The 13996-nt window shown below is 51.4% G+C and overlaps 2 protein-coding genes across 2 annotated transcripts in view; one reads left to right on the top strand and one right to left on the bottom strand.

Annotated features, from left to right (window-relative positions):
• The window catches only part of PDPK1 (3-phosphoinositide dependent protein kinase 1), a 47661-nt gene that overhangs the window by 7243 nt on the left and 26422 nt on the right, over positions 1 to 13996 (bottom strand). The window contains exons 8-11 of the mRNA XM_021698001.2: positions 13708 to 13776; positions 13395 to 13491; positions 11629 to 11802; positions 8148 to 8365 (exon numbers count right to left, since the gene is read on the bottom strand). Coding sequence (XP_021553676.1) covers positions 8148 to 8365; positions 11629 to 11802; positions 13395 to 13491; positions 13708 to 13776 — 558 coding nt within the window. The remainder of the gene's footprint in view (positions 1 to 8147; positions 8366 to 11628; positions 11803 to 13394; positions 13492 to 13707; positions 13777 to 13996) is intronic.
• LOC110588028 (L-lactate dehydrogenase B chain-like) lies at positions 4170 to 5415 on the top strand (the record flags this gene model as incomplete). Its single annotated transcript, XM_021698298.1, is given in 3 exon segments — positions 4170 to 4944; positions 4947 to 5113; positions 5326 to 5415. Coding segments are annotated over 3 exon segments (1032 nt in total), but the record flags the coding sequence as incomplete, so codon positions are not given.

Here is a 13996-nt window from a genome sequence, read left to right as displayed (position 1 = left end):
AGGAGGCCCCAAGTGTCACAGAGGGCGCAGGTGCCCACTGCTCAACCGCTTTCGGTCGGGGTGCGCGGACCAGCACCATTGCCTGCTGCTACCTCTGGCTCGGCAGCACAAAGATGGTGGCAAGGGGACGCCAGTCCTCCTTCATGTGAACAAAGCTGGGGTGAACACAGAGCCCCTGAAAGGGAGGAGGCTTCTGAGAGTCAGCCCCAAGACACGGACTGCTGGCCACGTGCCAGCTCCCCAAGCTGGGCCCCCCAATCCAATGCTCAGAAACCACCGAGCAGCTGTGAATCACAGATCCCGGAAAGACCTGTGCCAGACTTGGTTTGAGGACATCTTCTCTGGTGTTTCTACCACAGTAACACAGCACTCCTACTCAAATACGGCAGGAGTTTGGAAGAGAAAGCTAGGAACACAACTTTGACTTAATGTGCATTCTTAGCAAGTATACTTCACTTTGACTCCAAGGAGGATAAAAGAGGTTGTTTTAATGTCTACGGGTTCTTGCTTTTGGTTAAAGTGAATAGTTACCGGTTTATGTTCTGACTTTACTGAAATTCCTGATCTGAGGATCTACTGTAGAACACAACAATATTTTTTATTTGGAAAGGCCTAAGACAACTGTCATCTCCAACAGTGACAGTTTTATTACCACTTTAGTATCTGAGCGCACCCACAAGGGACCCAGTGCGTGCAAGACTGGCCGAGCTAGCAAAACCGTGTTTTCCCACCCAGCTCACCTGGCACCGAGGTCTGCCCATGCTAACCCAACCAGACCCAGGCTGGCTCCAGAGCTCACAGAGGCCCCATTCCCAAGAACCCAGCCTACATGTGAGTGGACATAGCCACAGGTGGATTCTGAAAACTAAAAAGAATTTTAATGAAAACAGTGCTGTATGAGGAAAAGTAAAACACCTCCCTCTCAGAGTTACTTAAAAACCAAACTAACAAACAAAACCAAGACTTGAAACAAAGAGGAAAAAAATTCAGGAGATTTTTGAAAAGCAGATAGAATGATCTGCAGCACAGAAACAGATCAGACAGAAAGTCCCTTCTAACCAACAGACCCTAATGTAGAAGAACTGGATGTGTAGTAAAGAACCATAAACTAACCATAAGGGGAAGACTTGAATTAAAGTGTACTAGGTGTGGGAGGGTCCGGGGCGGGGGAGGCAGCCAGACCCCCGGGGGCGCTGGGCCGATGGTGCCACAGCACCAGGGAAGCCTGACAGACAGGTACAGAAAGAAGTGGCCTCACGGTATCTTTGCAGCCTCATGTGGTCTGACAGGAGACACCGAATGAAATATTAAATCGAACAAGAGGTTCTGGTTTTCCCTGAGCTTGAGAAACTGGGGAAGATTTTTCTCGAGGATAGCTGACACTGAGTCCAGTTCACCGGCAGCCCCAAAGCAACCCAACCCCCCCCGCCAGGGCAGAGCTAGGAGAGGGGGGAGGAGTTCCTGTCTAAGCACCAGTCAGGACCACGGGAGGACAAAAGCACCTCCAACTACAGAACCACCAGGGTGAACCAGGAGGCAGGCTGGAGAGGTCTTCAGTAAATATGGCCCACAGGGTCAACATCACTCTGCAGAGCACATGCAAAGCAACAGGAAAGGCTTAAAGCTTAAAAAAAAAAAAAGAACAAAGGATACAAAGTAGCAATTCCCCAAAGAGGGCATGGCCCCCAAATTTTCAATGGCTCTAAGTAAACAAAACTGAGCTAGCTGCCCTTCCTGGGTGCCCTACTGGGGTTGCCCCGGTGTGTGTGTGTGAGCACCTGCTCAGCACCGGCGCCTGTGGTCCTGAACTTGAAACTCGCTTAAAAGCAATTTGGAAATGATGTATTGAGACGTAATCCCACTCCCAGCCATTTACCCTCAGGAGGTAAAGAAAAATGAAGATTAGAAGCACAGATGTCCACAACAGTAGTATTACAGTGAAACCGAAACCACAGCAATGGCTCAGCAACAGAACATTCTGGCACCGCAGGGAAGCAGGCAAGCCCCTTCCTCGTCCCTGCCGTGAGGACCCCACTGACAGAGCCCAGCCTGACTACGTGGACCAGCACGCTCTCAGGCCCTGTCACACGCGCACAAGCGCAGCCTCCGCCTTTCGCATTCCTCCCGGGCGGTGAGAGCCAATGTGGGCTCCTGACTGGATCCAGTGGCTGGGGTGAAACGACCCCGAGGCAGGACGCAGAGAGGCTTAGAAGCTCCATTATTAGCACAAATGCCACAATCCGACTGGGCAGTGCATTTGCCAATTAGCTTACAACAGGCTGCTAGTGAGCTACCTTGAAAAGTTTAAGTACTTATTAAAGGAGTCATTTTCAATTTTTTTACTTCAAAAAGTCAATTTCCACTCCCCTGAAAATGCACCCCCCGCCCCGCGCATGAGGCGCGTTCTCCTTGCTGGCAAATGGTGGATGCCGTCGCAGACTTGGAGCTGAAGCCAGACCCGAGTCAGAGACTCTCAGAGTGTGGTCAGCAGGCAGGTCACCGCAGCCGTGCTGACCACACAGTGACGCTCACCACTGGCTCTGTGCCGATGTCCACGCAGGCTTGCCCATGGTCGTTTTGCTAGGGGGGATGCTGTCAAGGTACTCCTTCCTCCTGATCCCAAAGCCAGGGTTCTCTCCTCCTCACCCTATCCCTCCAGCAACCCCCAGGCCCCAAGAAGGTCATCTTGGAAGATGCAAGCCTGAGGCCACAAGCAAGTCTGAGCCACTTCAGGGCACAGTCACTCCCAGGGAAGCCGAGCGAGCCGGCCAGAACCCCAAGGCGGCTCTTCTGACCACCTCAGGAAGCCTCTCCACACTGCGCGTTGACCCAGGGGATGGAAGAACAAGCGACTGTGGCCAGTTTGCTCTAAAATGCCAGCTCTGGGGACCCCTTTACACCCTCAAACTTGATGGAAGATCCCAAAGAGATTTCCTTTATTGGAGTTACACATTGATATTTAGGTAGGAGAAATTAAAATAGACATTTTTAAATACTTAATTCATTAAAAACCACAAATAAAGCCATCACATACTAATATAAATAACATTTTTATTCAAGAGTAACTTTTTTCCAAAACAAAGATAAGTCATGGGAAGCATGACCCCACTGTACATTTTGCAAATCTCCTTAATATCTGGCTTCAGAGAAGACAGCTGGGTACCCCCATCTGCCCCAGCCTTCACTGGGCTGTGCCCCGCTGTGCAGGCTAGAGCACAAGAAGGACTCAGCCTCACTGAGTCAAGTAGCTGGAACAGGAAAGAGTGCCTTTAAAAGCCTCTTCAGACGACGATGGGCGTTCTTCTTTGATAATGCACCCAAACTCAACAAGCGGAGTTCCTTCAAGGTCCACTGCCACCTGGAGTTGGAGTCCCACAACGGCTCTCTCACACTCTGAGACACTAGAACTCATCGGTGTACCTGGCACTTTGAACAGCTCTGCCCCCAGCACCCAACCTGGAAAACGGTGGTTTGCCGAGTCATGGAAATCACCCCAACACCGACAAATTACCTCGCACGATATCCGCCAATCAACTCATTACCGTCACGACCTCTCTCCTCAAGTCTTTAAGTCCTGGGAAGATGTCAAACTCAAGTGAGGGATAAAGGTTCCCCAAATCCTAATTTCGATTTTATCACTGGTAACAAATACTGGCAGTTGTTTGTCTTAAAGGACGGGCTCATTCCACTCCTTTTCCAGAAAAAACGGCCCAACGGCCAAGTCTGAATAACCCCAGTTTGCCAGTAAAACACTGCAGTGAAAACGGTCTTGCATGCAAAGAGCAGCTGACCGCACTCCCAACACCACTGCTTTGCTTGAAGAGAACTCACCCTTGGCTTGGCAGCAGAGATGCTTCCTGCAGACTTCCCACTGCATTCAGACTACTAATAAAACCAGTAATTTTTGATGACTACTCCCAAGTGAGCCTGGTTTCTTTTCTTCCCGTGCGTGCGTGGAAAGCCCAGGTGCTCGAGCACCGCCTGGTGCCACAGCCTGGACTCCTGACCTGCCCCCGAGGCTGTGCCGGCCACTGCTTCCGCAGCACCGGTGCACAGGTCAACAACACATCTGTTCCAGAACAGGCAGTGAGATTCCAAAGCAAGACTCGAGGCAGACCCTGCCCTGCGCCTGAGGAGGCGCGCGCAGCTGACACTGTGCTCTTCGTGCGACTCTGACGGAGAAACTGACTGCAACTGCAGAAGAGGCAACCTTCCCAAACGGTAGGATCACTCCGGTGGGTGCCGGACAAGTTGGTATGGTGTGTGCCGTAAGCATTCTGGGAAACTCTCTAGCTGATGAACTTGCCCTCGTGGATGTTTTGGAAGATAAACTCAAGGGAGAAATGATGGGTCTGCAACATGGGAGCTTGTGTCTTCAGACAGCTAAAACTGTGGCGGGTGAAGACTACTCTAGGACCGCCGACTCTAGCGTTGGGGTGGTAACTGCAGGGGCCCCCCAGCAGGAGGGAGAGAGCCGGCTCAGTCTGGTGCAGAGGAATGTCAGTGTCTTCCAATTCACCGTCCCTCGGATAGTCCAGTATGGTCCTGGTGGTCCTGTGACTGTGGTTTTCAACCCAGCGGGAGGTCTCACATATGTGATTTGGAAACTAAGGGGACTACACAAGCACTGTGTGATTGTAAGTGGGTATAATCTGGATTCTGTTAGATTTCGCTATCTTACGGCTGAAACACTTGGCACTCATCCCAGCAGCTGCCATGGATGGACTTTGGGAGAACATGGCGACTCAAAAGCGGATGTGTGGAGTGGAGTGAATGCAGCAGGCATTTGTGCCCAGGAACTGAATCCAGAAATGGGAACAGATGGTGGCGGTGGAAACTGGAAGGGAGTGCATACGAGGGTGGTTCAAAGTGCCTATGAAGTCATCACACTCAAAGGACATACCAACTGGACTAGTGGATTAAATATGGCTGAACTCACTGAATCCACATTGAAAATCTAGCCAGGATTCATCCGGTGACAATGGTGCAGGGAATGCATGGCACTGAGAACAAAGTATTCCTGAGCTTTCCATGTATCCTGAATGCTCGGGGATTAACCAGGGCGATCAGCCAGAAGCTGAAGGATGATGAGGCTGCTCAGCTCAAGAAAAGTGTAGATATGGGGGGCGCCTGGGTGGCTCAGTTGGTTAAGCGACTGCCTTCGGCTCAGGTCATGATCCTAGAGTCCCTGGATCGAGTCCCGCATCAGGCTCCCTGCTCGGCAGGGAGTCTGCTTCTCCCTCTGACCCTCCCCCCTCTCATGTGCTCTCTCTCATTCTCTCTCTCTCAAATAAATAAATAAAATCTTTAAAAAAAAAAAAAAAGAAAAGTGTAGATACCTTGCGGGACATCCACAAAGACCTAAAGGCCTGTGACTTCCGGCTTCTAGAGCTTTCAACACCACAGTGTGATTAACCATGAATGATCCTCTAGTTTTCATCCATGTGCATGGACCGCAGTTAGCTTTTCTCTTCCCAAATATGTGATTTTGGGCTCAGAGACTTGAAGACCACACTTGGTTCAATGCTTGCAATATGAGCAGTATCTGGAGATTTAGCCACTCGTAAGGAAAAATATAACTTGGCCAGAGGGATGCCAACTCACTCCTGGTGTCCGCAGCCGCCTCTTTAGCCCAGAGAGCTGCTGCACCAGGGCCTGTGGCAGTGCCAGGACTCCTCACCCCGACTGTCACCTGGCTGGCACTCTGCCATGTCAACGGCCCAACACTCCTTGGCCTCCCAGTTGTCGAGTGCACTTTCCCAGCCTGGACAACGTAACTTCTAAGATGCCACAGCGGCTTCTGAAGTTTGGCTCTGAAAGAGCTCCTCACATGTACACTTACAACAAGCTATTCGTTTATCGTTCCAACTCTGAATGACAGGCCTCTGGCGCTGCAGTTCCACCGGCACCAGAACAGTATGCAAAACCGTTCTGTTCAGAGACACGGACGGAAGGCACTGACGTCCCGCGTATGAGGGGAAGAGAGCCCTGGCCTGTTGTAGCTCTGTATCTACAGTTCTGCCCAGTGTCTCCGGAACACGCACCGGAGAGCGCTCTGACAGCCCTCGAATGTGGGTGGCGCTGCTGGGGGCTGAGAAAGCACATCTCTCTCTGAGTCAATATGAAGAATGTTATAAATGTCCTTTTGTTTTAGAACATATCATTAAGATCTACAATGATAATTTCAGATGAAATTTAGAAATGTTTTTCAGAAATCTTTAAATTTTATTGCAAAACAAGTCAGCAAAGTGCCCTGAGATCCTGCTGTGTGTCCATGTAAGCCTGAGGAAAACTTCAGGATTTCAAAGCAAGGATTTACCAGATGACATCGAGTTACAGTGATTATAGCAGATGTAACTGAAGGCAGTTAAGAGCCCAGCAGGAATACTGAGAATTCACTATATCTCTAAAGCTGCACATATTTATACTGTAAACCTACTCCTATAGATTCAAAAAAGACGAAGCACACAGCCCAGTAGCTGCCAAAGCAACAACATCATGGTCCAGGGTGCAGCCTCTGAAGACGTGCACTGCACACACTCAGAGAATGAGAGGGAGAAAGCAAGGATCCTCTTAATGCTATTACACAATTATTACCATGCCCCTTGGGCTGTACACTGAGAGCCCTGTCGTAAGAACAAAGATCTTGCCCTGCCAAATAAGAGATGCTGCAAGCTTCGAGAATCACCAGCCCAGAGAGCCTGAACCTGGAGGGAAGGGACGAGAAGCCGGAACAAAGGGAGGGAAGGCAAGAGGCCTCAGTCCTGCCCAGAACCCAGGCTGCAGGGCCTCAGGAAAGGCCCTAGGCAAAGTCACAAAAGCCTTCTGGGGAGTCACCCCAAGGCTGCACGACAGCGGGCCCAGGAAGCTCGGCGCACAGACCTGCCCGGAATGCCCGGCCTGGTGGTGCTCACACCATCCTGACCAAAGCCTCTTCCTCCCTACTCCGTACACACTGATACTCCTAAGCAACACCACTTTAGGAAGGGTAAACTCCCAAGAAGTGTAGGTTATTCCAGTTGGCTGACGTCTAACTATACTTTTACTAGAGACGATAATTTCTAATGGTTTGCAATCCTGGCTTCATCACCCACTCCTTCTCCTTTGTACCCTGCCTCCTCCTCTTACTCCTCCAGGCTCGCCTAGCCCAGCCCTCCAACTAGCCTGCCTTCTCCCTCCATGCCCACGCCTACCCCAACACACCTCCCCGCTCATCCCTGCGCCGGACTCCCCTCTGCCCAAGTGAAAGGTGAAACCATAAAAATGCATGAAGAAAAGTGTCAGGGTAGACACACTCTTCTCAACATGACCAAGATGGAAAACAGAAAATAAAAACACAGATGCGTTTGACTTTGTAAGAATTTAGAACTTCTATACAAAAATACACACAAAAAACTGAAAAGACAAACTGAAGAAAAATGTTTGTGAAACATACAACAAAAATATTCTTTGCATCCATGGCTCTCAGAGTCAATTTCGAAAAGATGGAAAATGTACAAGAAGAAAAATAGTCAAAGAAGACCAAGTACCTCGAAAGATAAATAGAAACGGCCAATGATGTTTGCCTCAACCAGGATACAGATGCAAATTCCCATGACCCATTTTTAGAGCATCAAAGTGCTGCAGGAGAGGCAAGAGTGCTGGGAGACAGGGGCTCCCCGGCACCGTGGACACAGAGCACCGCATCCTCACATGTGCTCACACCCACTCCACCTGCCAACCCAGGGCCCCCCCTTAGGAGAAACACCCAGGCAAGTGGGAAAACCTACATGCAAAAGATGATCTGCAATAATGAAAACTCTAGAATGCCCCACACGCCCCACCTAGGAGCAGTGGTCATTTGGTCAGTGGTAAATCCACGTCAGAACACTGATGCTGACAAGGCCTGGCTCACTGAGCCCTGAGGGTCTCAAACCCACTCATCCCCAGGCCAACACCTCCAAACCCCTAATTCAAGCTGAACCCTTTGAGGGTCCTTGTTTCCCGAGCATTAATGGCAGCAAGGGAGGTGTGAGGTGATACGGGGCCTTGGCAGGCAGTGGAGATGGAGGGCGGGCGCCCGTGCTCTCGGTCTCCCGCTGCTCGACTCCCACGCGCTCGGCTCCGCTCTTCTAAATGGAGCACAGCTTACATCTATGGATTCTTACCAAGGGTTTCCACTGGACTGCTTCTCCAGTAACAACCTCTTCTCATCTTCAGAGAACTCTAAGTCCAGTTCAAAAGAATTAGTGTCCAGGTCATGGATATACTGCTCGATGTTGCTGCCCGCCATCTGCGGCAGGCCTGCATCCGAGGCGGACAGGGAGTGGGAGGAGGAGGACGAGGACACCTGCATGCAGCCGAACTGGCTCAGGAGGTTGTCGTACTGCACAGAGAAGAGGGAAGAGTGAGAGCCATGCACGATTTCCCTTGGGCCCCCAGCCCAGACCCAGCAAGCTCACGCCCTGGAGGTCTTGAGGCCCCCGTGGCCGCTCTGACTCCTCCTGCACCAGATGGTGAGCCCCTGAACCAAGGCAGGGCTGGGTGCTGCCAGGTCTGGTCCCCCTCCTGATGGGCTGACCCCCAGTCTTCATCCCCAGGAAGAGGAGACCCAGGGCCTGGGGACTGCTGACCCCTGCAAGCCCTGGGCTACCCCAACCAGAGGAAAGAAGAGGAGGGATGGATGGCCTCCTGGGTGCAGAGGCACCCTCTTGTAAGCTCAGGAGCCCTCCTCCTTGACCCTGTGGCCTGACGTTTCTAAAAGTCTGTGGTTGTCATTTGTCCCAATTTGTGTTCAATTTAAAAAAAATATATATCCCTTTTAACTATAGCAAATATTAATTAAATTTGATAAAAAGCTGCCTGCTCTTCTGGAGAAAGCTATAAACCGATGGTAACATGAAAATGGACTTACTCACAGAAGTGCCTGTGCATTCAGATACCCCTGGGGCCGGTGAGAGGGCCAGAGAGCCCCCAACAAAGACCTAAGGAAGAGTGGCTCACCCTTGACGGCCTGCTCCCCACAGCTGCAGGCCCCACGCCTGAACCCCATTGCAGCCAAATATAAGGGAAAAGAAGCCACCAGCAAGGGCTGAGACCAGAGCCCGTGTGTCCTTCCAAGTCCCCTGTGTGTCCAGAAAGGCCCCGGCTGCCACCCTTGAAGGTGGGCCCTGGACACGGCACACCCCCCCCCACCCCTGCAGACCGTGCTCCCACCTTCCTGACTCACTGCCGGGAGTGGCCTTCTCCCAGGTGCTCACACTGCACAGACAGCAGGCTCAGACCCACCTCACTGGCTCCTGGGTGGAACTGACCCTGGCTGGACACTCCTACGGCCTCTCATCTAAGTAAGGTCTTCTAGCACACTCTCTGCTTCTGCTCTGTGAGGACTCCCTGGACCAAGGCCACCTCTGCTCAACATCCCAAAGTTTACAGAGGCTTCCACTGCCAGGTGTCTCAGGAGCTGCAAGGCCAATGAGACGGATGTCTCCATCATCTCCATTTCTAAAACAGGGAAACTGAGGCATGGAACTGCCCCAAGACCACAGCCTGCTAGCTAGCACCGAATTAGGACCGGTCCTCTACGTCTTTCCTACCACGCCCCACAGAAAGCTCCAGATGTATCTCAGCTCTCTGCTCTTCGATCCTTGGTAGCATCTAGGACAACCCGCAGCACAAAAGGCAAGCCCAGAAAGAACGAGTGACAAGGGGTGACGCTGGCTGGCATGGGGGTACCTGCCGGCGCGTACTAAGGAAACTTCCCATGATGCTCCAGCACGGAGGCTTTTCCCAAGGGTGCCACACCTGGCACACCCTCTCCAGGGTCTAACCACCAGCACCACCACCAGCCACGGCAGCAGATTAAGAACACACAAGAGAACCAAGTGCCCGCTCTCTTCATTCCCTGAGCAAACACAGTTCCCAGTTCTTTGCCCCCAGAGGGAGCCCCCTTCCTGCTGAAAAGGACCCCAGACTCTCTTGGGGCCTCGTGGATGAGAACATGCCCCTGCAAGACTGTCAACACCCACAGAATAGGAGTGCCCCCTCCCGTATTGGACACCTTCCCAGGTCAAGGCTCACTTCACTGTCCAAATGCAAAGTCTGGTACAGCGAGCGCTGCCTGAATACCTCCCCAAGGCTTTCAAACCACACAGCTTTGAAAGCTGAGGATGCACCATCTAACAGAAAGTAAGCCATTAACCAATGGAGCTGGTTTTAAGATGGCCACACCTGAGTACTGAGAAGCCAGGGTTCGCAGCGAGGTGAATGCGACCAACCAGCAGACAGAAGGCCTGCCCAAGACACTCCACCGTGCGTGTAACACACGTGCACACGCACACACAGCTCCACGAAGCTGAGCCCCGAGTCAACAATGGCATGAGTGGCCCCTGCAGAGCCGGCAGTCGGAGCAAGCTGCTTCACTGGCCACGGCTCCAGAAGGACGTCAGGCCCGGGGGACGGAGGCCTGTGGTGGGGTCCCCCGCGGTCCGCACACGTGGAGGCTGCCGACAGCTGAGACCACCGTGGTGGGGGAAGCAGGCCAGAAGTGAGCCCAGATGGCTACCCACATCCGACTCCCTTCAAGTCTGGGCACAAAGGATATTTTAGGACAATGAAAGGGTAATGTGTTGTTTACAACAGTAAGTAGGGAGACAGAAGAAACTCGGTCTCTGAGAGGATACGAGCAGTAATTTTAACTAAGCTGTGGATGACTTTTAGATAAAATCTAAATTCCCCAGTCAACTAATGTGGCGCTCTATACACGGGAATTGGCTAGAATAAGCCATGAGGACAGAAGTTACACCAAGAGAACGGACTGTGGATGGTAACAGAAACATGGGAAATCATATTTAAACATGGGGGGTCATGGTGGAGGGTGAGGAGGGAGCACAGGACTGCCAAGAAGCTGGTCACTGGTGGTGTGAGGGGGGTGCATGGCCACTCACTGTATCCCTCTGCCCACTTCCGTGTCTTCACATCCTCCATAAGGAACGTTCAAACAACAAATATACTCAAGACCCCACCTCTACTAGGCACGAAAAGCTAACAGTGACCAGTGTCCCCCAAAAGTTCAAAGCAGCAGCACCCTGGGCTTCTGGAAGATGAGAAGCATTCCAGAATGTCTTTAGACGCACAATTACAAAGCACCAGCCAAAAGGAGAAGACAGAAGCCCAGGGGGACAGCATGGAGGGTGCTGCTCCCATGGGTTCCAGTCTCCCTGACCCAACAGCACGCTGCCTCTGGGGGAAAACTAACTACAGTAAGAAAAGGAGACTGCCCTCACCACCCCCAGCCTGGCAATCTGCGCTTGGGGCAGATGGGCAGGTGGACGCTTCACTGGCCCCGGAACTGGGGAAACTCGGCCAGGGGCTGCACAGGGCTCAGCCACCAACACGTCTATACTGGCCTCCCCTCCAGCCATGCATTCCACAAGCTGGGCTCCCAGGGCCCATGGCAAGGACTCCCTGTGCACCGAGGAATGGTGGCACACAGCACTGCGGGACTGTTCCTGACACACACGTGCGTGTGCATGCACACGCTCCCCCCGCCGGACACATGCACAAACACCACTCACGCATGCACACCCCCCCACACACACATACACCGCGTACACGCGCGCACATGCGTGCACATGCTGGCTGGCTTACGTTTCCGTAGCAGTCCTCGTCATCCTCCGACATGGCTGGCAGGTAGGCGGTGAGCTTCGGAGGCGTCTGATGCTGCAAGTTCTCCCACGTGATGGACTCAAAGAACGGATGAGCTCGCAGGGGGCCGTACCCTCCCATTTCCTCACAGCCTAATCGCTTTGTGGCATCTAAAACCTGAAACAGAAGTCAACACAAGTCAGTGCTTGGATCGAAAAGTATTTGACAAAAACATTCTTTTTGAGTACTCCTTTTCAATTCTTCTCATCTCAGACAAAGGAGGGCACTAGGGCCTGTCCCGCCCCATCCCACAGCGTGCCGTGGACAGCAGAGTCACCCCCGGGGCTTCGTTTACCTCAAGCTCCTAGCCTTCCCCTTGCATAGGTGAAAATAACTCAAAATTTTAATGAATAGCATCAAGTGTTCTCTTAAAATACACAATTAAAAATCCTACAACAAGAAAAAAATAAACATACTGTCTTTAATAACAAAGAGACCAAGAATCTGTCTAGATGGCGAGCTACCACGGACAGAACTCAAAATGCTGTGTTCTCCCAACCGTGCTTCATCTCAAAGGGCCCCAGAGTCGTCTCCTCCCAGATTCAGCTTTACGGCCCTAGACCCACCGAGCATCAACACGCTGCCTGCTGACGGGACAGGCCCTGGAGAGGCAGGCCGACACAGGACTGACCCTGTCCCCAAGACGAAGGGAAAGTGAAGGGGAGGTCCAGCACCCGTGCACACCAGGGCAGGGACACTGCAGCTGCTAAACACAAACTCAAATACCTTTTTTTTTTTTAAATTCTTATGTTAATCCCCATACATTACATCATTAGTTTTAGATGAAGTGTTCCATGATTCATTGTTTGTGCATAACAGCCAGTGCTCCATGCAGAATGTGCCCTCCTCAATACCCATCACCAGGCTAACCCATCCTCCCACCCCCCTCCCCTCTAGAACCCTGTTTTTCAGAGTCCATCGTCTCTCATGGTTCGTCTACCCCTCCGATTTCCCCTGCTTCATTCTTCCCCTCCTGCTACCTTCTTCTTTTTTTTTCTTAACATATATTGCATTATTTGTTTCAGAGGTACAGATCTGAGATTCAACAGTCTTGCACAATTCACAGCGCTTACCAGAGCACATACCCTCCCCAGTGTCTATCACCCAGTCACCCCATCCCTCCCACCCCACCCCCCACTCCAGCAACCCTCAGTTTGTTTCCTACAATTAAGAATTCCTCGTATCAGTGAGATCATATGATACATGTCTGTCTCTGTTTGACTTATTTCACTCAACATAATACCCTCCAGTTCCATCCACGTCGTTGCAAATGGCAAGATCTCATTCCTTTTGATCAAATACCTTTGCTGCGTGAATCGCTTACCTCTTCTATAGTACCTGGGTGATCTTTAAAACCTTCCTGCAGTAGACTCCCACAGATGTCACTGTGCAGGATCTAGAGCCATCTGCCACTGTAATACACCCAGTAGCTCCAGCAACAAGTAACTTAAAATGCCATGTATGTTGATGAACAAATGCAAAATGATACAATGATTTCCTGTCTTACTAAAGTCAAGAATTGGGCATTTGGAAATTGAAAAGGACTTACAGTAATCAGATGACAAAATCTACCTACACTCATTATCAACCCTAAGATACCCTTCTGTTAAACACAGGGGCCTCCAGGAAAGCTGCTCTGACCACAAGTTCAGAGGGACTCAGAGTGTGGCTGTCGGATCATCTTACAGAAGACAATTCAGAATATTTACCAAAAGTTTTTCCACAAGGTCTCTTGCCTTAGGGAAGAATTTTTCAGGAAAGTCATATTCCAACTTAATGATCTTCTGAAATATAAGATATTCATTTCTGTAAAACAAGAAACACCATCACTTGGGCAGAGTGCACAAACATCCCCAGCACAGAGCTTTACCTTTCCTGGGCCAGCAGTCTCCCTCTCTCCTGCAGAGACACTGCTGCAGAAGTCCCCGAACCCTGGCCCAGCCCTGGCCCAGCCCCAGGGCTGCCCCCTCCCACCTCTCCTGCAGCTGCTGCCATGGGCTTGGGGGTGGTGGGTGGTCTTACCCCGCTCGAAAAGGCGGCAGTCCTGCCACAAGCTGGTATATTATACATCCGAGAGCCCAAAGGTCTGAACTTTAAGGGAGGGGAAAAACAGAGAAGAACGATGTTTGTAAAATGTCCGTGACAAGCACAGTTCACTTCTGCCCTACTGGTTCTACCGCCCCATCTCTGATCTACTTCTCTTCTTTAAAACCAGGTCAGTGTGAGGGTGGGAACCTGCTCAGGGTCCTTCTTGAGGGGGCCTCCCTGGGGACCCGGACTCGGAGAGTCCCACACACAGCAGGCACTACTG

This window comes from Neomonachus schauinslandi, chromosome 5 (genome assembly GCF_002201575.2).
Source record: "Neomonachus schauinslandi chromosome 5, ASM220157v2, whole genome shotgun sequence".
In the NCBI taxonomy this organism is placed as follows: domain Eukaryota; kingdom Metazoa; phylum Chordata; class Mammalia; order Carnivora; family Phocidae; genus Neomonachus; species Neomonachus schauinslandi.
Note: the sequence above shows the minus strand (reverse complement) of the source record. Positions and strands in the feature narration are given on the sequence as shown.